The 22,787-nt window shown below is 39.1% G+C and overlaps 1 protein-coding gene across 1 annotated transcript in view; it reads right to left on the bottom strand.

Annotated features, from left to right (window-relative positions):
- SLC27A2 (solute carrier family 27 member 2) overlaps positions 1-22,787 on the bottom strand; it is a 216,226-nt gene that overhangs the window by 98,960 nt on the left and 94,479 nt on the right. Inside the window, exons 2-3 of the mRNA XM_053717434.1 lie at positions 13,882-14,091; positions 13,115-13,273 (exon numbers count right to left, since the gene is read on the bottom strand). Of these exons, the coding sequence (XP_053573409.1) occupies positions 13,115-13,273; positions 13,882-14,091 (369 nt within the window). The remainder of the gene's footprint in view (positions 1-13,114; positions 13,274-13,881; positions 14,092-22,787) is intronic.

The following is a 22,787-nucleotide window of genomic DNA, read 5'->3' as shown; positions in this document are numbered from 1 at the left end:
AACTTTTTGTGCAATATTTTTTTTAAATATTTTTTATTAGACAGTGTTATTATGAGTGTAACTGAACTTTTATATGTATTTTGTGTCACTTTTTTGTTTCGCAAAACAGTTAACCAGAGCCCTGAGGGAACATTATCCAGACGGCATTAAATTCTATTGCGCTCAAGCGATCGTGTTTGCTTTTCAACTCGTAATACGACCACTACACCCGAAGCACACAAACAGGCACAATAAACCCGCTCACAAGTAACAGAGCGCCACTCATAGTCTGGCCCTATATGTGACAAACTGGAATGGTTTTTCAAGCTAAACACACAGTTTGAGAAAAGACATGGTCAGTGGAACTCTCCTTTAGGGGATCTGACAGGGATAATGTGGGGACATATCTGTTACACTCCATAGCAGAGTACAGGAGAGTCAAAGTACATAAAACAGTATGAAAGTCACAGTGCTGTAATTAGATATGAGATTGGTAATAGGACAATGCCTAGCAATAATAGCCCCTCAGCTAATGTCCAAAAAACCTGAAAAAAATATGAAAAAAATAAATAAATAAACCCCTTAGTAGCTCTTACTTGATAGGGCACTCTGTAATAAGCTGCAGGTCAAATAAAGGAGAGCACACACTCAGGAACGCTGAAATAGCACAAATAAGGGTGGGAAAAGTAAATACAGAAGTAGTGCAATCCTGCAGCATGAACCAGAAAAGGAGTATGCTCCCCCTGTAAGACCGATACGAGCTAACAAGTCCGGTGCCTAAATATTAACATAGGTATGAGCTCTCCCCTTGATAGAGTTCGCAGGAATGAACCACTGACCTAAAGTACTCCTGGAAATGTAACAAGTAGGCAAAACGAATCTTGTGAAAGTGATTGTGTCCCCATAGGAATACTTACTTTTTTTTTTTTTTTAAACACGCTCCATTGAAATCTATGGGAATAAGACATTCGCGCAGTTACGCTAGATGAAGTCCTAAAGTTAGCGCGCATCGGGTTTTGCTTGCGGACTAACTTTTTACTTTTAACTTGTAATATGCTTTAAAAGTTAACAACTTTTTTTTTTTTTTTTGAATTTTTTTTATTGAGGATAACAATAAAAAGAATATACACCATCATAAAATGTAAAGACATTGATACAAAATAAGATTACATGCAATAGTCATCAGTCATTTCATCTAATACAATCCTCATTTTTCCCCTTAACATATCAGTAGACCACTTTCGGGCCTGTCAAAAAAGTGAAATTATGAATATAAGAGGTCTACTAAAGGAAGATCACGCTTGGACCTTGCCCATTAATATATAAGATTTAAATCAAAAACTTAGTAATGAAGAAATAAGAGCTGAAAAACTATAAGCCACTTCTGAACCTAAATTAGCTTAAAAGTTTTTAACATAATATTGTGTTATTATGCCAGATAGAGACAAGTAAAATATAATTATAGGTAGGATATTCCATAGCTCTGCAAAGTAGATTATTTGGGGGATTTATCAGGCAACATTTTGTCCTGGGCATTGTGATTATGAAAAGTAAATTACAAAATAGAGAGGTCAGATGAGACTAGGTAAATTAAAGAGCTTAATGGTGCTTTGAGATGCATAATGTCACTGTTTATAAGCTGAGGGTAGTACAAGTCATACTTATCATACAGTAGGAGATGCATAGTGGTAATTGTAATTTTATATGCCTTGGTTGTAATGTGTAAAGTATTTATCACTCAAGGAATATGGGAAATATAAAAGATGGGTAGCATAGTAAGTAAACTTTGTGGCATGGCAAATACCCCTAAATTGCAGAATGTCTCCATTGCTGAACCTAAGTACATGTAGTCTCATAATTAAAAGAGACAGTACACTATAAAATTGTTTTTCCATTCATGTATTTTCAATGACTTGTTATACTAGCTGCAGAGTACAAAATATTTTAGAAATTGCATTTTCAGGTTCATTTGTGTATATGAAGTAGCTGATTGTGTGCTTTAAAGCCACAGCCTATTACAATGGGTTGAGCTTGCAGGTAAAAATCAGATCTCATTTTGTTATCACTTTGTGTACACAGACTTTCTTATATTATATCTATTTGTAAATCAAAGCTCAATACTAAGAGAGAACAATGGAAAATTATCATTTTTAATACTTCACTATCCTGCACCCCACTGGGAGTGTATTTTTTCTTATCAATAGCCGAGACTCCAGTATAGAAACTTTCAGTATAGGTGGGGATACCACAGGCTATTTCAGATGCTGAAATAGGAGTAAAGGAGCAACTTGTAAACAATTTAATACTCTCTAGCAGGTATAATCGATCATTGGGAAAATTTAAAGGGAAGACAATTTTTGGGTGAACTGTTCATTCAAAAATGTTATCCCCTTTAATTTGTTCCCAATGGTCCACTTTACCTGCTGGAGTATATAAAATTGTTTACAAGTTTTTCCTTTACCCTTATATTGGAATTTAAAATAGTTGATTTAATGTGTGGTATCCCCACCTATTCTGAATGTTTCTGGCCTTAGGTCAAAGCTATAGATAAGCTGTGTAAACACAGCCAGCAGAAGAAATTACACTCCCAGTGGGGTATAGAAGAGATAAGGTAATCAAATGTTAATTTTCCCATTGTTCTCTCCAAGTATTGGTCTTTGGTTTACTGTCAGATAAAAGATAAAGAAGCATTTATATGTACACAATGTGATAAAGTAATAAGATTATTATTATCATTTATTTGTATAGCGCCGCCAAATTCCGTAGCACTGGGTACAATGATAGGGGTATACAATGACAAAGATTTGTGATAAAATACAAAACATAACAAAACTAAACAAATCTAGCACAGGAGGAAGAGGGCCCTGCTCCGGAGAGCTAACAGTCTATAGGTTTAGGGTGCAGAGACATAAGGTTGGGGTAGCTTGTTACATCGGTTGTATTTGCAGCAGTGAGTCAGGCAGTTCATGTACATGTATTAGTTTGGTTCGGATGCAGGATGGAGGAGAGATGGTAAGCCTCTCTGAATAGGTGGGTTTTTAAGGATCGTCTGAAGCTATACAAGGTTGGAGACAGTCTAATGGAGCGGGGTAGAGAGTTCCAGAGGACAGGAGCAGCACGTGCGAAGTCTTGGAGGCGGGAGTGGGACGTAGAGATAACAGGAGTGTAGTGACGTAGGTCAGAGGTCGATCGAAGAGGACGGGATGGGAAATATTTCACGATGAGAGAGGAAATATAGTTGGGAGTTAGACTGTTGAGTGCTTTGTAGGTTAGGGCTAATACTTTAAATTGTATTCTGGAGTGTATGGGGAGCCAGTTTAGAGACTGTAAAAGCGGAGCAGCTGATGTAGATTGTCGACTTAGGTGGATGAGTCTAGCAGAAGCATTCATAATAGATTGGAGGGAGGAGAGGTGGTGTTTTGGAAGGCCATTTAGGAGTAGATTGCAATAATCAATGCGTGACAGGATGAGGGAATAAATAAGTATTTTTGTAGTTATTTGAGTAAGGAAGGGACGAATTCTGGAAATGTTGCATAGGTATGAATGGCAGGATTTGGTAAGCGTTTGTATATGTGGGTTGAATGTGAGTTCTGAGTCTAGTGTGACCCCAAGGCAGCGGACCTGGGGTGAGGTGTTGAGAATAGTCTCCAACCATCAGAGAAATGTCAGGTGTCGGATGTCTCGAAGAGGGGAGGATAAGAAGCAGCTCAGTTTTGGACAGATTGAGTTGGAGGTAGTGTGAAGACATCCAAGAGAAAATTGCAGAGAGGCAGTCAGAAATCTGGTTGAGTAAAGAGGGAGAGATATCAGGAGAGGAAAGATAGATTTGGTATCATCAGCATATAGGTGGTACTGGAATCCAAAGGAGGCTATAAGTTTTCCAAGGCAGGATGTATAAAGAGAGAATAGCAAGGGGCCCAAGACAGAGCCTTGCGGTACTCCAACTGAGAGAGGCATAGGATCACAAGATATGCTGTTAAAGGAAACTGAAAACGAGAGGTTTGACAGATATGATGCAAACCAGGAGAGGGCTGTGTCTCCGATGCCAAATGAATGTAGTATTTTTAGGAGGAGAGGATGGTCAACTGTGTCAAAAGCTGCGGACAGGTCAAGAAGAATTAGTAAGTAGTAAAGCCTTTTGCTTTAGCTGATAACAGGTCATTTGTTACTTTAGCAAGAGCGGTTTCTGTTGAGTGTTTAGGGCGGAAACCAGATAGTAGTGGATCAAGTAAGGAGGGGTCAAGTAAGGGCTTTTTTAGGATTGGTATGATTGACGCATGCTTGAATGTGTCAGGAAATGTGCCAGCAGTGAGAGATTGGTTAAAGAGATGAGTTAGGGTAGGGGTTAGTGAAGCAGAGAGAGAGGGAATAAGTCGTGAAGGAATAGGGTCAAGTGGGCAAGTTGTGAGATACCTACAAGCTCAACCCATTTTATTAGGTTGTGGCTTCAAAACACAAAATCAGCCAGTTCATATACATAAATAAATCTTAAAAAGCAATTTCTCATACATTTTATACTCTGTAGTTGGTATAAAAAAAGTAATTGGAGACACATTAAGGGAAAAACAGTTTTACCAGTATACTGTTCCTTTAACTTTGTTAATGTCACTAGTTGTAAAGCCTTTGCAGCTACCCTTAAAATTATGACAAAAAGGGAAAAAATAAATTTCTAAGCCCTATAAGGCTATAAAGTATACCAGGGATGGCCAACTGGCATCCCAACAGGAACACATGACCCTCTGCACTCGTTTTTGCAGCCCCCCCCCACCCAAAATCGGGAAAGGCAGGAATAACAATGTGTGTCATAGTTTTTGTAGCCTGGCCCTGTTCCACTAAACATTTCTATAGGAACTTGGAAGTGTATGTTATATGTTAAATAGCCAATAATTTATATGCAGTCATTAAAGCTTGTAATATATTGATGTGTGACTCCATGTGTTGGGACGTTGGCCATCACTGATGTACACGCATATGGAAAATATTAATTGTTCTGTCAATGAAATAATAAAACAATGAATTGCACATGTACAGTAACCTTTAGAATGAGCCAGTCCCCACATTGATAAACCTAGTCATGGTTCAACCTCATACCCCGCGTAATCATAAAGACATATGAAACAGTTCTCCTCTGTTAAAAAAAGTAAACATAAAAAGGAAACAAGGTTTTCTTACTAAATGAGCATAGGCAGAGCCTGACTTCCTGTCTCTCTAGCTTTCACTTAATAGTAAACCAGTTCATGTTAGGCTAGAAGATTTATGACATCAAGCTAGATATGCCGTCCTGTAGAGAACCCTGTAGGGCTATGACAGGAAGTAATTAAGTTTAAAAAAGAAATAAAAAAGGTAAAATCGTTTAAAAATAATACATATTGCAATGATTTCTATTAAACATAACCCACTGTTTAGTGCTTTTTTATTACCACAATAAAATAAATAGTGTTTTATATCCCTTTAAAGAATTTTGATTCACCAATCACAATACTTCCTTGTAGCACATAAATAACCGCTTCTATGGAGATACACTCATCACCTTTCATATGCACAAATGGGTTATCATGGGGTTTTCAAATTAATTGCAATGGGTTTGAAAAAAGAAAAGAAAAAAAAAAGCAACAACAAAGAAAATACAAAAAAACATGCAATGCAATTTGCACTCTATCCAGTAGAATTCATTTCTCATAAAGATTTGAGCAGCAATTTTTGTTGCAGGCTTGTCTTAAAATTTTAATATTTATCTTCTAATTAATTCCTTACAAATTTGATGTACACTGTGTGACAAGCAAAATTGTCAAATTTCTACCAAATTTTGTTCATACATTTAAAAGTTTTAAGCAATTGAAAATCAGTATTTAACCCTTTTGTGCCGGGGTTAACGGGTCTACATCGAAACAACTGTTCTGATGTAAACAAATTGAAATCTCGCGATCGTGCACGTGATCACGAGATTTCAATGATGGGATTGCGTCAGGGGAGCATCGATATGATGCTAGGCACGCCCTCCAGACCGCAATCCCATCAGGGAAGCGCCAGTGGCTTCAGGAAAGCCAAGCGGTTAGGACGTTGTATTCCGTCCTTCGGCGCTAAAGCCCGGCAAAATACAGCTGATTTACTAATCTGACTCCCTCTATTCTTAAAGGGACTTAAAAGTGCTCTAATGCAGGGCTCGACAAACCCAGGAGCCAGGGAGCCACTGGCTCCTAGAATTTTATCCCTGGCTCCTAACTTTTTGAGTTATTCTCCATATATCTATATGCAATTACCTCTGGCTCCTAAAAATATTTCTGGCTCCTAAATATTGTTACTGGCTCCTAATTTTTTAACAGATTTGTCGAGCACTGCAGTCTAATGCATTATTTATTATTGCACTGATGCTTGCATATAACTGTGTGTTTAACTCTTACAAATGGGGTTAAACACAAAGCAGATGTAAGCTACAAAGCAGCAACAGGGCCGGCTTAACAATGGGACCAACAGGGTCCAATGGAGCCAGGCGGCACTTGACAGGGGGTGGCACTTCAGTCAGTGACTATCACATTTATAGTCAGACTACCGCCCTTGTCACCGTCTTTTCAGTTCTCTGGGGGTTCCGTTAAATATTGACAGCGGCACGGCCGCTCCTAACCTACCTTTGACTATGAGATTTGACTCTCTCTGTGGGGTTACTCCCCATTTTTTAACAGCGTATAGTCACAATAGTTGAGACACTTTGCCTTTTTTTTCTCAATTTGAATAAATATTACCCCGACAAGCTTTGTATTTGGACACATCTCAAGCTTTCTTATCGTCTTGCCTCTTCTTTTTCCCTTCATTGCCTGCACTCTTTATACTTTGTCACCCTAATCCAATATCATCCTTTCCCTTATTATCCCACAAAGATCCTTCCCTCTAAATTCCATGCATCCCAACACCGCCTATAGCAAGGCTCTCCCCCTCCGTCCTCTCCTTCTATTCTGGTTGTTCCGTCCCTGTTTCTTTCTTTCCCCTCTTATCATTCATACTGGCAATCTCCTCCTTCTTTCTACCCAGTCCAGGCGGTTTCCGTTGTGAAGGAAGCAGCGTCTGGTTGTTAAGATGTTGAGGCTCTCTCACACCGGAATCTCGCAGGCTTCCACTACCTCTGACCATAGACAGACCTTCATGTTCCTGACACGATGGTAAGTTATTCATTACTTCAGAGAACCCGTGTCAGGTGAACTGGATATTAACTGCAATTGTTGGGACAAATAAAATTGTCACCGTTACCTACTAACGTGCACACTGAGATGAATAAGGGACATTATTTTATTTTTTCTGGCACAAAATTGCACACATAGGCCACAATTTATCAAAGTCTGGCAGACCTGATCCGACAGTGCGGATCAGGTCCGCCAGACCTCGCTGAATACGGCGAGCAATAAGCTCGCCGTATTCAGCATTGCACCAGCAGCTCACAAGAGCTGCTGGTGCAACGCCGCCCCCTGCAGACTCGCGGCCAATCGTACTCAATCGGGTTGATTTCCGGCGATGTCTGTCAGGTTATGGAGCAGCGGTCTTTGTGAAACACGGGGCATCAAGCTCCATTCGGAGTTTGATAGATAGGCCCCATAATCTTAATCACATCACATTGCTGTATGTATGTATAATAGCCCCCTTCTGGCAGCATCACATTGCTATGTAATATACCCCCTCTGGCAGCTAAGAGTTTAATATACACCAAGTATATATATATATATGCCCCTCTATTACTTGCCTAATCTAAATAAACTACCACCTAATTAAATTGTACTGTGTCTGATGGTGCACACACTTTTGTTTACACCCCCTGGGTGCCCCACAGAGTGTTAAGTTCCATTAACACCTTTATACTTCACAGTATCTGAAGATAGCTAAGCACATATGGTGACCCAATGACAAGAGGTACATATATGTGAAGCCACCAAACTCCAGCTAAACCCTAGTAGTGGATTGCTGTTTCTGAGCTCACATAGGTGTGCTTGTCAACAAAGGAACAAATATTTGATAATATAAGCAAATTGAAAAGTATTTTAAAATTGCATGCTAGGTATATCTGAACCATAAAAATTTAATTTTAACTTTCCTATCCCTTAAAGAAAGTTTGTCATTTTAACCTGCATTTATTTGTTTTAGTTATGTTCAACTTCCTAACTTATTGATTCATATTTTTTAGAAGCCATAAGGGTCACACATAAATGTATGAAATACATAAATAATAATTTACTGCATTTCCTAAAATTGTTTAGTGGAGCAGGGCCAGTTTTATGTACGGTTGCAGGGTACCTTCTGTCTCTTCACTCCTACAGAGGGTTCTTTTTGTTTTGGCCACCTTAACTTTTACTAGAAGCAATTTTGACCTTTCTATCTCTTTAAGCTATTATAAAATGCTGGGAAAAACCTGTAAAATGTTTCATAAAGTGATTTAAAGGGACAGTAACGTCAACATTAATTTTTCATGGTTTACACAGAGCATGCAATTTTAACGGCTAGATTTAGAGTTTTGTCGGTAACGACCCGCGTAGCTAACGCTGGCTTTTTTCTGGCCGCACCTTTAAAATAACTCTGGTATTGAGAGTCCACAGAATGGCTGCGTTAGGCTCCAAAAAAGGAGCGTAGAGCATATTTAACGCAACTTCAACTCTCGATACCAGAGTTGCTTATGGACGCGGCCAGCCTCAAAAACGTGCTCATGCACGATTCCCCCATAGAAAACAATGGGGCTGTTTGAGCTGAAAAAAAACCTAACACCTGCAAAAAAGCCACGTTCAGCTCCTAACGCAGCCCCATTGTTTGCTATGGGGAAACACTTCCTACGTCTGCACCTAACACTCTAACATGTACCCCGAGTCTAAACACCCCTAACCTTACACTTATTAACCCCTATTCTGCCGCCCCCACTATCGCTGACCCCTGCATATTATTATTAACCCCTAATCTGCCGCTCCGTAAACCGCCGCTACTTACATTATCCCTATGTACCCCTAATCTGCTGCCCCTAACACATGGCCGAACCCTATATTATATTTATTAACCCCTAATCTGCCACCCACAACGTCGCCTCCACCTGCCTACACTTATTAACCCCTAATCTGCCGACCGGACCGCACCGCTATTATAATAAAGTTATTAACCCCTAATCCTTGGATGTATTAACCCCTAATCCGCCTCACTAACCCTATAATAAATAGTATTAACCCCTAATCTGCCCTCCCTAACATCGCCGACACCTAACTTCAAACATTAACCCCTAATCTGCCGACTGGAGCTCACCGCTATTCTAATAAATGTATTAACCCCTAAAGCTAAGTCTAACCCTAACACTAACACCCCCCTAACTTAAATATAATTTAAATCTAACGAAATTAATTAACTCTTATTAAATAGGAATAATTTATTTAAAGCTAAATACTTACCTGTAAAATAAATCCTAATATAGCTACAATATAAATTATAATTATATTATAGCTATTTTAGGATTAATATTTATTTTACAGGTAACTTTGTAATTATTTTAACCAGGTACAATAGCTATTAAATAGTTAAGAACTATTTAATAGCTAAAATAGTTAAAATAATTACAAAATTACCTGTAAAATAAATCCTAACTTAAGTTACAATTAAACCTAACACTACACTATCAATAAATTAATTAAATAAAATACCTACAATTACCTACAATTAAACCTAACACTACACTATCAATAAATTAATTAAATACAATATCTACAAATAAATACAATGAAATAAACTAACTAAAGTACAAAAAATAAAAAAGAACTAAGTTACAAAAAATAAAAAAATATTTACAAACATCAGAAAAATATTACAACAATTTTAAACTAATTACACCTACTCTAAGCCCCCTAATAAAATAACAAAGACCCCCAAAATAAAAAAATGCCCTACCCTATTCTAAATTACTAAAGTTTAAAGCTCTTTTACCTTACCAGTCCTGAACAGGGCCCTTTGCGGGGCATGCCCCAAAGAATTCAGCTCTTTTGCCTGTAAAAAAAAACATACAATACCCCCCCCCAACATTACAACCCACCACCCACATACCCCTAATCTAACCCAAACCCCCCTTAAATAAACCTAACACTAAGCCCCTGAAAATCTTCCTACCTTGTCTTCACCTCACCGGGTATCACACCGATCCGTCCTGGCTCCGATATCTTCATCTAAGCCCAAGCGGGGGCTAGACATCCATCATCCGACGGCTGAAGAAGTCCAGAAGAGGCTCCAAAGTCTTCATCCTATCCGGGAAGAAGAGTAGATCCAGACCGGCAACCATCTTCTTCCAAGTGGCATCTTCTATCTTCATCCGATGAGGACCGGCTCCATCTTGAAGACCTCCACCGCGGACCCATCTTCTTCCGACGATGACTTCCCGACGAATGACGGTTCCTTTAAGGGATGTCATCCAAGATGGCGTCCCTCGAATTCCGATTGGCTGATAGGATTCTATCAGCCAATCGGAATTAAGGTAGGAAAATTCTGATTGGCTGATGGAATCAGCCAATCAGAATCAAGTTCAATCCGATTGGCTGATTCAATCAGCCAATCAGATTGAGCTCGCATTCTATTGGCTGTTCCAAGATGCCGCTTGGAAGAAGATGGTTGCCGGTCCGGATCTACTCTTCTTCCCGGATAGGATGAAGACTTTGGAGCCTCTTCTGGACTTCTTCAGCCGTCGGATGATGGATGTCTAGCCCCCGCTTGGGCTTAGATGAAGATTTCGGAGCCAGGAACGATCGGTCATACCTGGCATGGTGAAGACAAGGTAGGAAGATCTTCAGGGGCTTAGTGTTAGGTTTATTTAAGGGGGGTTTGGGTTAGATTAGGGGTATGTGGGTGGTGGGTTGTAATGTTGGGGGGGGGTATTGTATGTTTTTTTTTACAGGTAAAAGAGCTGAATTCTTTGGGACATGCCCCGCAAAGGGCCCTGTTCAGGGCTGGTAAGGTAAAAGAGCTTTGAACTTTAGTAATTTAGAATAGGGTAGGGCATTTTTTTATTTTGGGGGTCTTTGTTATTTTATTAGGGGGCTTAGAGTAGGTGTAATTAGTTTAAAATTGTTGTAATATTTTTCTGATGTTTGTAAATATTTTTTTATTTTTTGTAACTTAGTTCTTTTTTATTTTTTGTACTTTAGTTAGTTTATTTCATTGTATTTATTTGTAGATATTTTATTTAATTAATTTATTGATAGTGTAGTGTTAGGTTTAATTGTAGGTAATTGTAGGTATTTTATTTAATTAATTTATTGATAGTGTAGTGTTAGGTTTAATTGTAACTTAGGTTAGGATTTATTTTACAGGTAATTTTGTAATTATTTTAACTATTTTAGCTATTAAATAGTTCTTAACTATTTAATAGCTATTGTACCTGGTTAAAATAATTACAAAGTTACCTGTAAAATAAATATTAATCCTAAAATAGCTATAATATAATTATAATTTATATTGTAGCTATATTAGGGTTTATTTTACAGGTAAGTATTTAGCTTTAAATAGGAATAATTTATTTAATAAGAGTTCATTAATTTAGTTAGATTTAAATTATATTTAACTTAGGGGGGTGTTAGTGTTAGGGTTAGACTTAGCTTTAGGGGTTAATCCATTTATTAGAATAGCGGCGAGATTCGGTCGGCAGATTAGGGGTTAATAATTGAAGTTAGGTGTTGGCGATGTTAGGGAGGGCAGATTAGGGGTTAATACTATTTATTATAGGGTTATTGAGGCGAGAGTGAGGCGGATTAGGGGTTAATAACTTTATTATAGTAGCGGTGAGTTCCGCTCGGCAGATTAGGGGTTAATAAGTGTAGGCAGGTGGAGGCAACGTTGAGGGGGGCAGGTTAGGGGTTAATAAATATAATATAGGGGTCGGCGGTGTTAGGGGCAGCAGATTAGGGGTACATAAGGATAACGTAGGTGGCGGTCGGCAGATTAGGGGTTAAAAAATGTAATCGAGTGGCGGTGATGTGGGGGGACCTCGGTTTAGGGGTACATAGGTAGTTTATGGGTGTTAGTGTACTTTAGAGCACAGTAGTAAAGAGCTTTATAAACCGGCGTTAGCCCAGAAAGCTCTTAACTACTGACTTTTTTCTGCAGCTGGAGTTTTGTCGTTAGATTTCTAACGCTCACTTCAGACACGACTCTAAATACCGGAGTTAGGAAGATCCCATTGAAAAGATAGGATACGCAATTGACGTAAGGGAATCTGCGGTATGGAAAAGTTGCGGCTGAAAAGTGCGCGTTAGACCCTTTCCTGACTGACTCCAAATACCGGCGGTAGCCTAAAACCAGCGTTAGGAGCCTCTAACGCTGGTTTTCACGGCTACCGCCAAACTCCAAATCTAGGCCTAAGAATCTTTACAATTTCAATTTACTTGTATTATTAAATTTGCTTTGTTCTGGTCATATCCTTTGTTGAAGATTGCAGAACTTATTAGCATTTGAAAGATCAGGCTTTTAATGTGAAGTTTCATGATTCAGACAGAGCATGCAATTTTAAGCAACTTTCTAATTTATTCCTATTATCAATTTTTCTTTGTTCCCTTGCTATCTTTATTTGTTTTCTTTCTTTGTAGGAGTTAAACACTCAGTTATATGCCAGCACAAGTGCATTAATACTATATTCTTACACTAGAACATTTTTTTTTTAATTTTGCAGTGTTATGGATGGAGTTAGATAGGTAGAAGTGTGTGTGTGTGTGGGGGGGGGGGGCGTCATTTTGATCTCGAACCCAGGCAGCACAATGTCTTCAGCCAGCCCTGAGCAGCAATGCATTACTGGGATCTAGCTGAAAACATCTGGTGAGCCCGTGACAAGAGGTATAGGTGTGTAATCATCAATCATCAGCTGGCTCCAAGCTGCTCCTCCCGAGCCTACGCATATGTGTTTTTCAACAAAGGATATCAAGACAAATTAAATTTGATAAATTAAAAAGTCTTTTAAAAAACATATTCTCTATCTGAACCATAACTGTTTAATTTTCACTTTCAAGTCAATTTAAATGAATCAGCTGAGTAGAATTATACCGGAATTGAATATAAAGAGCCTAGAGAGGGGTTTAATAGTGACTTTTCCCCAGCAATACATTCACCTTGCATTACAGTATAACTTGTACAATAATAATATTACCTATACCGATGCAGCCGTGGATTCCAATCATGAGGGCAGAGCTGTGGTAGAGCGGGAGAGGAGTATATATAATGTCCTTTGCATTGACGTGGCAAACATTAAATATGGTAGAACTCTTAATCAAACGACCATGGTTTATAATAGCAGCCTTCGGTAGCCCTATAAACACATAAAAATAAAAGGTTAAAAGAGACAGTCTACTCAAATGTTTTTATTGTTTAAAAACCATAGATAATCCCTTTTTTTAACCATTCCAGTTTGCATAAACAACACTGTTATATAAAATACACTTTTTACCTCTGTGATTTCCTTGTATCTAAGCCTCTGTAGACTGTCCCCTTATCTCAGTTCTTTTGACAGACTTGCAAATTAGCCAATCAGTTCTGACTCATACATAACTCCACAGGAGTGAGAGTTTATCTCTATGGCACACATGAACTAGCACTGTCTAACTATGGAAAACTGACAAAATGCACTGAGATAAGAGGTTGTCTTCAACGGTTTAGAAATCAGTTTAAGCCTATCTATATTTATTTTTCAACAATGAATCCCAAGAAAACAAAGCAAATTTTGATGATTGGAAAGTTGTTTAAAATTTAATATGAAGTCACGAAAGTTTAATTTCGAATTGACTGTCCCTTTAAAAATTATTATTATAAGTGTATACATAATTTACTGTGTGAATTATTAAGAATACAAATTTATATAAAAATAACATTTGAACACTCTGTTTTATCATAAAGTGGCTACAGCCCTCATACTGTTACCTGTAGTTCCAGAAGTGTAAATATACATAGCAAGGGTTTTGCTGGTAATAAATGACCTCAGTGATTTTGGAACGGAATCATTAGATGCAGCTTTAACTTTGTCGAGGAAGGTGTCAGTCTCCTCAGAGATGGGGGTTTCAGACAGGTAAAATACTTTTGCATTTTCTTTCTTGAGAGCAGGTAATACTTCATCAATGGCTTCCCGGAGCTCTTTGAACAAGATAATAAAAAAATTATTACAAATATTATTGTTTTACCTCTTGAAATAGTGCAAAGCTACAATGGCGGTAGGAGAGATGTTCAATCTTGTACAAGGGGCCATAAACAAAAAGTTTGGACAAAGGCAAATAAAGGACGCCCAATAACCACATGCAGAAATGTAATGACGCTAATCTTTTAGCAGCCCTCGGCGAATGAGGGCCCGATGATCAGGGTGAAATGCTTAGAGAATACACAAGACCTGGCTACACTTATGAAACACCCCTGTAATTTTGTACATACTAAGAACTACACTACAGATGCAAAAAAATGCTGTGAAATTCAAATACTATTTTTACCTTGTGCCTTAAACAAGTTTTTTTTTTATCTGCATAATTTAATTTCTTTCATGTAATTAGCAAGAGTACATGAGCTAGTGACGTATGGGATATACATTCCTAGCAGGAGGGGCAAAGTTTCCCAAACCTCAAAATGCCTATAAATACACCCCTCACCACACCCACAATTCAGTTTTACAAATTTTGCCTCCCGTGGAGGTGGTGAAGTAAGTTTGTGCTAGATTCTACGTTGATATGCGCTTCGCAGCAGGCTGGTGAATGTCAGAGGGATGTGAAGAGAGTATTGCCTATTTGAATTCAATGGTCTCCTTCTACGGGATCTATTTCATAGGTTCTCTGTTATCGGTCGTAGAGATTCATCTCTTACCTCCCTTTTCAGATTGACGATATACTCTTATATACCATTACCTCTACTGATTCTCGTTTCAGTACTGGTTTGGCTATCTACTATATGTAGATGAGTGTCCTGGGGTAAGTAAGTCTTATTTTTTGTGACACTCTAAGCTATGATTGGGCACTTTGTTTATAAAGTTCTAAATATATGTCTTTAAACTTATATTTGCCATGATTCAGGATGTTCAATATTCCTTATTTCAGACAGTCAGTTTCATTATTTGGGATAACGCATATGAATAATCAATTTTTTCTTACCTTAAAATTGTTTCAATTGACTTTTTTCCCTGTGGGCTGTTAGGCTCGCGGGGGCTGAAAATGCTTCAATTTATTGCGTCATTTTTGGCGCTGATTTTTTTGGCGCAAAATTTTTTTCATTTCCGGCGTCATACTTGACGCCGGAAGTTGTTCGTGATTGCGTCATTTTTTTGACGTTTTTTGCGCCAAAAATGTCGGCGTCACCGGATATGGCGTCATTCTTAGCACCAAGAAAATTTTGGCGCCAATAATGTGGGCGTCATTCTTGTCTCCACCTTTTTTTCCACATTATTTCAGTCTCATTTTCCATTGCTTCTGGTTGCTAGAGGCTAGTTCATTGGCATTTTTTCCCATTCCTGAAACTGTCATTTAAGGAATTTGATAAGTTTTGCTTTATATGTTGTTTTTTCTTTTACATATTGCAAGATGTCTCAAATTGACCCTGGATCAGAATCTACTTCTGGAAAGACACATCTAATACTCAGGATGTTCCTGTTAATATAAAAGAATTTGTTTCTAAATCTATTAGGAAGGCTATGTCTGTTATTCCTCCTTCCAGTAAACGTAAAAGGTCTTTTAAAACTTCTCATATTTCAGATGAATTTTTAATGACCGTCATCATTCTGATTTGTCTGTTTCTGATGAGGATTTTTCTGGTTCAGAGGATTCTGTCTCAGATATTGACACTGATAAATCTTCTTATTTATTTAGGCCTAGATTTAGAGTTCGGCGGTAGCCGTCAAAACCAGCGTTAGAGGCTCCTAACGCTGGTTTTGGCCGCCCGCTGGTATTTGGAGTCAGTGATTAAAGGGTCTAACGCTCACTTTACAGCCGCGACTTTTCCATACCGCAGATCCCCCTACGCCATTTGCGTAGCCTATCTTTTCAATGGGATCTTCCTAACGCCGGTATTTAGAGTCGTTTCTGCAGTGAGCGTTAGAGCTCTAACGACAAGATTCCAGCCGCCTGAAAATAGCAGGAGTTAAGAGCTTTCTGGCTAACGCCGGTTCATAAAGCTCTTAACTACTGTACCCTAAAGTACACTAACACCCATAAACTACCTATGTACCCCTAAACCGAGGTCCCCCCACATCGTCGCCACTCGATTAAAAATTTTAACCCCTAATCTTCCGACCGCCACCTACGTTATACTTATGTACCCCTAATCTGCTGCCCCTAACCCCGCCGACCCCTATATTACATTTATTAACCCCTAATCTGCCCCCCACAACATCGCCGCCAGCTACTTAAAATAATTAACCCCTAATCTTCCGACCGCAAAGCGCCGCCACCTACGTTATCCCTATGTACCCCTAATCTGCTACCCCTAACACCGCCGACCCCTATATTATATTTATTAACCCCTAATCTGCCCCCCACAACGTCGCCTCCACCTGCCTACACTTATTAACCCCTAATCTGCCGAGCGGACCTGAGCGCTACTATAATAAAGTTATTAACCCCTAATCCGTCTCACTAACCCTATCATAAATAGTATTAACCCCTAATCTGCCCTCCCTAACATCGCCGACACCTACCTTCAATTATTAACCCCTAATCTTCCGATCGGAGCTCACCGCTATTCTAATAAATGTATTAACCCCTAAAGCTAAGTCTAACCCTAACACTAACACCCCCCTAACTTAAATATAATTTACATATAACGAAATAAATTAACTCTTATTAAATAAATGATTCCTATTTAAAGCTAAATACTTACCTGTAAAATAAACCCTAATATAGCTACAATATAAATTATAATTATATTTTAGCTATTTTAGGATTAATATTTATTTTACAGGCAACTTGGTATTTATTTTAACTAGGTACAATAGCTATTAAATAGTTAAGAACTATTTAATAGTTACCTAGTTAAAATAATTACAAAATTACCTGTAAAATAAATCCTAACCTAAGATATAATTAAACCTAACACTACCCTATCAATAAAATAATTAAATAAACTACCTACAATTACCTACAATTAACCTAACACTACACTATCAATAAATTAAATAAACACAATTGCTACAAATAAATACAATTAAATAAACTAGCTAAAGTACAAAAAATAAAAAAGAACTAAGTTACAGAAAATAATAAAATATTTACAAACATAAGAAAAATATTACAACAATTTTAAACTAATTACACCTACTCTAAGCCCCCTAATAAAATAACAAAGCCCCCCAAAATAAAAAATTCCCTACCCTATTCTAAATTAAAAAAGTTACAAGCTCTTTTACCTTACCAGCCCTGAACAGGGCCCTTTGCGGGGCATGCCCCAAGAAGTTCAGCTCTTTTGCCTGTAAAAGAAAACATACAATACCCCCCCCCAACATTACAACCCACCACCCACATACCCCTAATCTAACCCAAACCACCCTTAAATAAACCTAACACTAAGCCCCTGAAGATCTTCCTACCTTGTCTTCACCATACCAGGTTCACCGATCCGTCCTGGCTCCAAGATCTTCATCCAACCCAAGCGGGGGTTGGCGATCCATAATCCGGTGCTGAAGAGGTCCAGAAGAGGCTCCAAAGTCTTCATCCTATCCGGCAAGAAGAGGACATCCGGACCGGCAAACATCTTCTCCAAGCCGCATCTTCTATCTTCTTGCATCCGGTGCGGAGCGGGTCCATCTTGAAGCAGGCGACGCGGATCCATCCTCTTCTTCCGATGTCTCCCGACGAATGACGGTTCCTTTAAGGGATGTCATCCAAGATGGCGTCCCTCGAATTCCGATTGGCTGATAGGATTCTATCAGCCAATCGGAATTAAGGTAGGAATTTTCTGATTGGCTGATGGAATCAGCCAATCAGAATCTAGTTCAATCCGATTGGCCGATCCAATCAGCCAATCAGATTGAGCTCGCATTCTATTGGCTGATCGGAACAGCCAATAGAATGCGAGCTCAATCTGATTGGCTGATTGGATCAGCCAATCGGATTGAACTTGATTCTGATTGGCTGATTCCATCAGCCAATCAGAAAATTCCTACCTTAATTCCGATTGGCTGATAGAATCCTATCAGCCAATCGGAATTCGAGGGACGCCATCTTGGATGACGTCCCTTAAAGGAACCGTCATTCGTCGGGAGACATCGGAAGAAGAGGATGGATCCGCGTCGCCTGCTTCAAGATGGACCCGCTCCGCACCGGATGCAAGAAGATAGAAGATGCGGCTTGGAGAAGATGTTTGCCGGTCCGGATGTCCTCTTCTTGCCGGATAGGATGAAGACTTTGGAGCCTCTTCTGGACCTCTTCAGCACCGGATTATGGATCGCCAACCCCCGCTTGGGTTGGATGAAGATCTTGGAGCCAGGACGGATCGGTGAACCTGGTATGGTGAAGACAAGGTAGGAAGATCTTCAGGGGCTTAGTGTTAGGTTTATTTAAGGGTGGTTTGGGTTAGATTAGGGGTATGTGGGTGGTGGGTTGTAATGTTGGGGGGGGGGGTATTGTATGTTTTCTTTTACAGGCAAAAGAGCTGAACTTCTTGGGGCATGCCCCGCAAAGGGCCCTGTTCAGGGCTGGTAAGGTAAAAGAGCTTGTAACTTTTTTAATTTAGAATAGGGTAGGGAATTTTTTATTTTGGGGGGCTTTGTTATTTTATTAGGGGGCTTAGAGTAGGTGTAATTAGTTTAAAATTGTTGTAATATTTTTCTTATGTTTGTAAATATTTTATTATTTTCTGTAACTTAGTTCTTTTTTATTTTTTGTACTTTAGCTAGTTTATTTAATTGTATTTATTTGTAGCAATTGTGTTTATTTAATTTATTGATAGTGTAGTGTTAGGTTAATTGTAGGTAATTGTAGGTAGTTTATTTAATTATTTTATTGATAGGGTAGTGTTAGGTTTAATTATATCTTAGGTTAGGATTTATTTTACAGGTAATTTTGTTATTATTTTAACTAGGTAACTATTAAATAGTTCTTAACTATTTAATAGCTATTGTACCTAGTTAAAATAAATACCAAGTTGCCTGTAAAATAAATATTAATCCTAAAATAGCTAAAATATAATTATAATTTATATTGTAGCTATATTAGGGTTTATTTTACAGGTAAGTATTTAGCTTTAAATAGGAATAAGTTATTTAATAAGAGTTAATTTATTTCGTTATATGTAAATTATATTTAAGTTAGGGGGGTGTTAGTGTTAGGGTTAGACTTAGCTTTAGGGATTAATACATTTATTAGAATAGCGGTGAGCTCCGATCGGAAGATTAGGGGTTAATAATTGAAGGTAGGTGTCGGCGATGTTAGGGAGGGCAGATTAGGGGTTAATACTATTTATGATAGGGTTAGTGAGACGGATTAGGGGTTAATAACTTTATTATAGTAGCGCTCAGGTCCGCTCGGCAGATTAGGGGTTAATAAGTGTAGGCAGGTGGAGGCGACGTTGTGGGGGGCAGATTAGGGGTTAATAAATATAACATAGGGGTCGGCGATGTTAGGGCAGCAGATTAGGGGTACATAGGGATAACGTAGGTTGCGGCGGTTTACGGAGCGGCAGATTAGGGGTTAAAAATAATATGCAGGGGTCAGCGATAGCGGGGGCGGCAGATTAGGGGTTAATAAGTGTAAGGTTAGGGGTGTTTAGACTCGGGGTACATGTTAGAGTGTTAGGTGCAGACGTAGGAAGTGTTTCCCCATAGGAAACAATGGGGCTGCGTTAGGAGCTGAACGCTGCTTTTTTGCAGGTGTTAGGTTTTTTTTCAGCTCAAACAGTCCCATTGTTTCCTATGGGAGAATCGTGCACGAGCACGTTTTTGATGCCGGCCGCGTCCGTAAGCAACTCTGGTATCGAGAGTTGCATTTGCGGTAAAAATGCTCTACGCTCCTTTTTTGGAGCCTAACGCAGCATTTGTTTTAACTCTCGATACCAGAGTTAAATTTATGGTGCGGCCAGAAAAAAGCCCGCGGAGCGTTAACAGCCCTTTTACCGCCGAACTCCAAATCTAGGCCTTAAAATGGAATTTATTCGCTCTTTACTTAAAGAAGTTTTAATCGCATTAGAGATGGAGGAATCTAGTCCTCTTGATACTAAATCTAATAAGCGTTTAAATTCGGTTTTTAAACCTCCTATAGTTATTCCAGAAGTTTTTCCTGTCCCTGATGCTATTTCTGAAGTAATTTCTAGGGAATGGAATAATCTGGGTACTTCATTTACTCCTTCTCAAAGGTTTAAGAAATTGTATCCTGTGCCATCTGACAGATTAGAGTTTTGGGACAAAATCCCTAAAGTTGATGGGGCTATCTCTACTCTTGCTAAACGTACTACTATTCCTACGGCGGATAGTACTTCCTTTAAGGATCCTTTAGATAGGAAAATTGAATCCTTTCTAAGGAAAGCTTATTTATGTTCAGGTAATCTTCTTAGGCCTGCTATTTCTTTGGCTGATGTTGATGCCGCTTCCACTTTTTGGTTGGAGGCTTTAGCACAAGTGTCAGACCATAATACTCATAGCATTGTTAATCTTCTTCAACATGCTAATAACTTTATTCGTGATGCCATCTTTGATATCATTAGAGTTGATGTCAGGTATATGTCTTTAGCTATTTTAGCTAGAAGAGCTTTATGGCTTAAAACTTGGAATGCAGATATGACTTCTAAGTCAACTTTGCTTTCTCTTTCTTTCCAAGGTAATAAATTATTTGGTTCCCAGTTGGATTCTATTATTTCAACTGTTACTGGGTGGAAAGGAACTTTTTTGCCTCAGGACAAAAAATCCAAAGGTAAATATAGGGCTACTAATCATTTTCATTCCTTTCATCAGAATAAGGAACAGAAGCCTGACCCTTCCCCTAAAGGAACGGTTTCTGTTTGGAAACCGTCTCCAGTCTGGAATAAATCCAAGCCTTTTAGAAAGCCAAAGCCAGCTCCCAAGTCCACATGAAGGTGCGGCCCTCATTCCAGCACAGCTGGTAGGGGGCAGGTTACGATTTTTCAAAGATATTTGGATCAATTTGATTCACAGTCTTTGGATTCAGAACATTGTTTCACAAGGGTACAGAATAGGTTTCAAGGTAAGGCCACCTGCGAGAAGATTTTTTCTCTCTCGCATTCCAATAAACCCAGTGAAGGCTCAGGCATTTCTGAAATGTGTTTCAGATCTAGAATTGGCTGGAGTAATTGTACCAGTTCCAGTTCTGGAACAGGGTCTGGGGTTTTACTCAAATCTATTCATTGTACCAAAGAAGGAGAATTCCTTCAGACCAGCTCTGGATTTAAAAATATTGAATCATTATGGAAGGATACCAACATTCAAAATGGTGACTATAAGGACTATTCTGCCTTTTGTTCAGCAAGGGCATTATATGTCTACAATAGATTTACAGGATGCATATCTTCATATTCCGATTCATCCAGATCACTTTCAGTTTCTGAGATTCTCTTTTCTAGACAAGCATTACCAGTTTGTGGCTCTGCCGTTTGGCCTAGCGACAGCTCCAAGGATCTTTTCAAAGGTTCTCGGTGCCCTTCTATCTGTAATCAGAGAACAGGGTATTGTGGTATTTCCTTATTTGGACGATATCTTGGTACTTGCTCAGTCTTCACATTCTGCAGAATCTCATACGAATCGACTTGTGCCGTTTCTTCAAAAACATGGTTGGAGGATCAATTTACTAAAGAGTTAATTGATTCCTCAGACAAGAGTAACCTTTTTAGGTTTCCAAATAGATTCAGTGTCCATGACCTTGTCTCTAACAGAAAAGAGACGTCTGAAATTGGTTTCAGCTTGTCGAAACCTTCATTCTCAATCATTCCCTTCGGTAGCTTTATACATGGAAATTCTAGGTCTCATGACTGCTGCATCGGACGCGATCCCCTTTGCTCGTTTTCACATGCGACCTCTTCAGCTTTGTATGCTGAACCAGTGGTGCAGGGATTATACAAGGATATCACAATTAATATCCTTAAATCGGAATGTACGACACTCTCTGACGTGGTGGACAGATCACCATCATTTAGTTCAAGAGGCTTCTTTTGTTCTTCCAACCTGGACTGTGATCTCAACAGATGCGAGTCTGACAGGTTGGGGAGCTGTATGGGGGTCTCTGACAGTGCAGGGGATTTGGGAATCTCAGGAGGCGAGATTACCAATCAACATTTTGGAACTCCGTGCGATTTTCAGAGCTCTTCAGTTCTGGCCTCTTTTAAAGAGAGAATCGTTCATTTGTTTTCAGACAGACAATGTCACAACCGTGGCATATGTCAATCATCAAGGGGGGACTCACAGTCTTCAGGCTATGAAAGAAGTATCTCGGATACTTGTATGGGCGGAATCCAGCTCTTGTCTAATCTCTGCGGTTCACATCCCAGGTGTAGACAATTGGGAAGAGGATTATCTCAGTCGCCAGACGTTACATCCGGGCGAATGGTCTCTTCACCCAGAGGTATTTCTTCAGATTGTTCAAATCTGGGGACTTCCAGAAATAGATCTGATGGCTTCTCATCTAAACAAGAAACTTCCCAGGTATCTGTCCAGATCCAGGGATCCTCAGGCGGAGGCAGTGGACGCGTTGTCGCTTCCCTGGAATTATCATCCTGCCTATATCTTTCCGCCTCTAGTTCTTCTTCCAAGAGTGATTTCCAAAATTCTAAAGGAGCGTTCGTTTGTACTGCTGGTAGCTCCAGCATGGCCTCACAGGTTTTGGTATGCGGATCTTGTTCGGATGGCCACTTGCCAA

Source organism: Bombina bombina, chromosome 6, assembly GCF_027579735.1.
Source record: "Bombina bombina isolate aBomBom1 chromosome 6, aBomBom1.pri, whole genome shotgun sequence".
Taxonomy (NCBI): Eukaryota; Metazoa; Chordata; class Amphibia; order Anura; family Bombinatoridae; genus Bombina; species Bombina bombina.
This window is presented reverse-complemented; position numbering and strand designations above follow the sequence as displayed.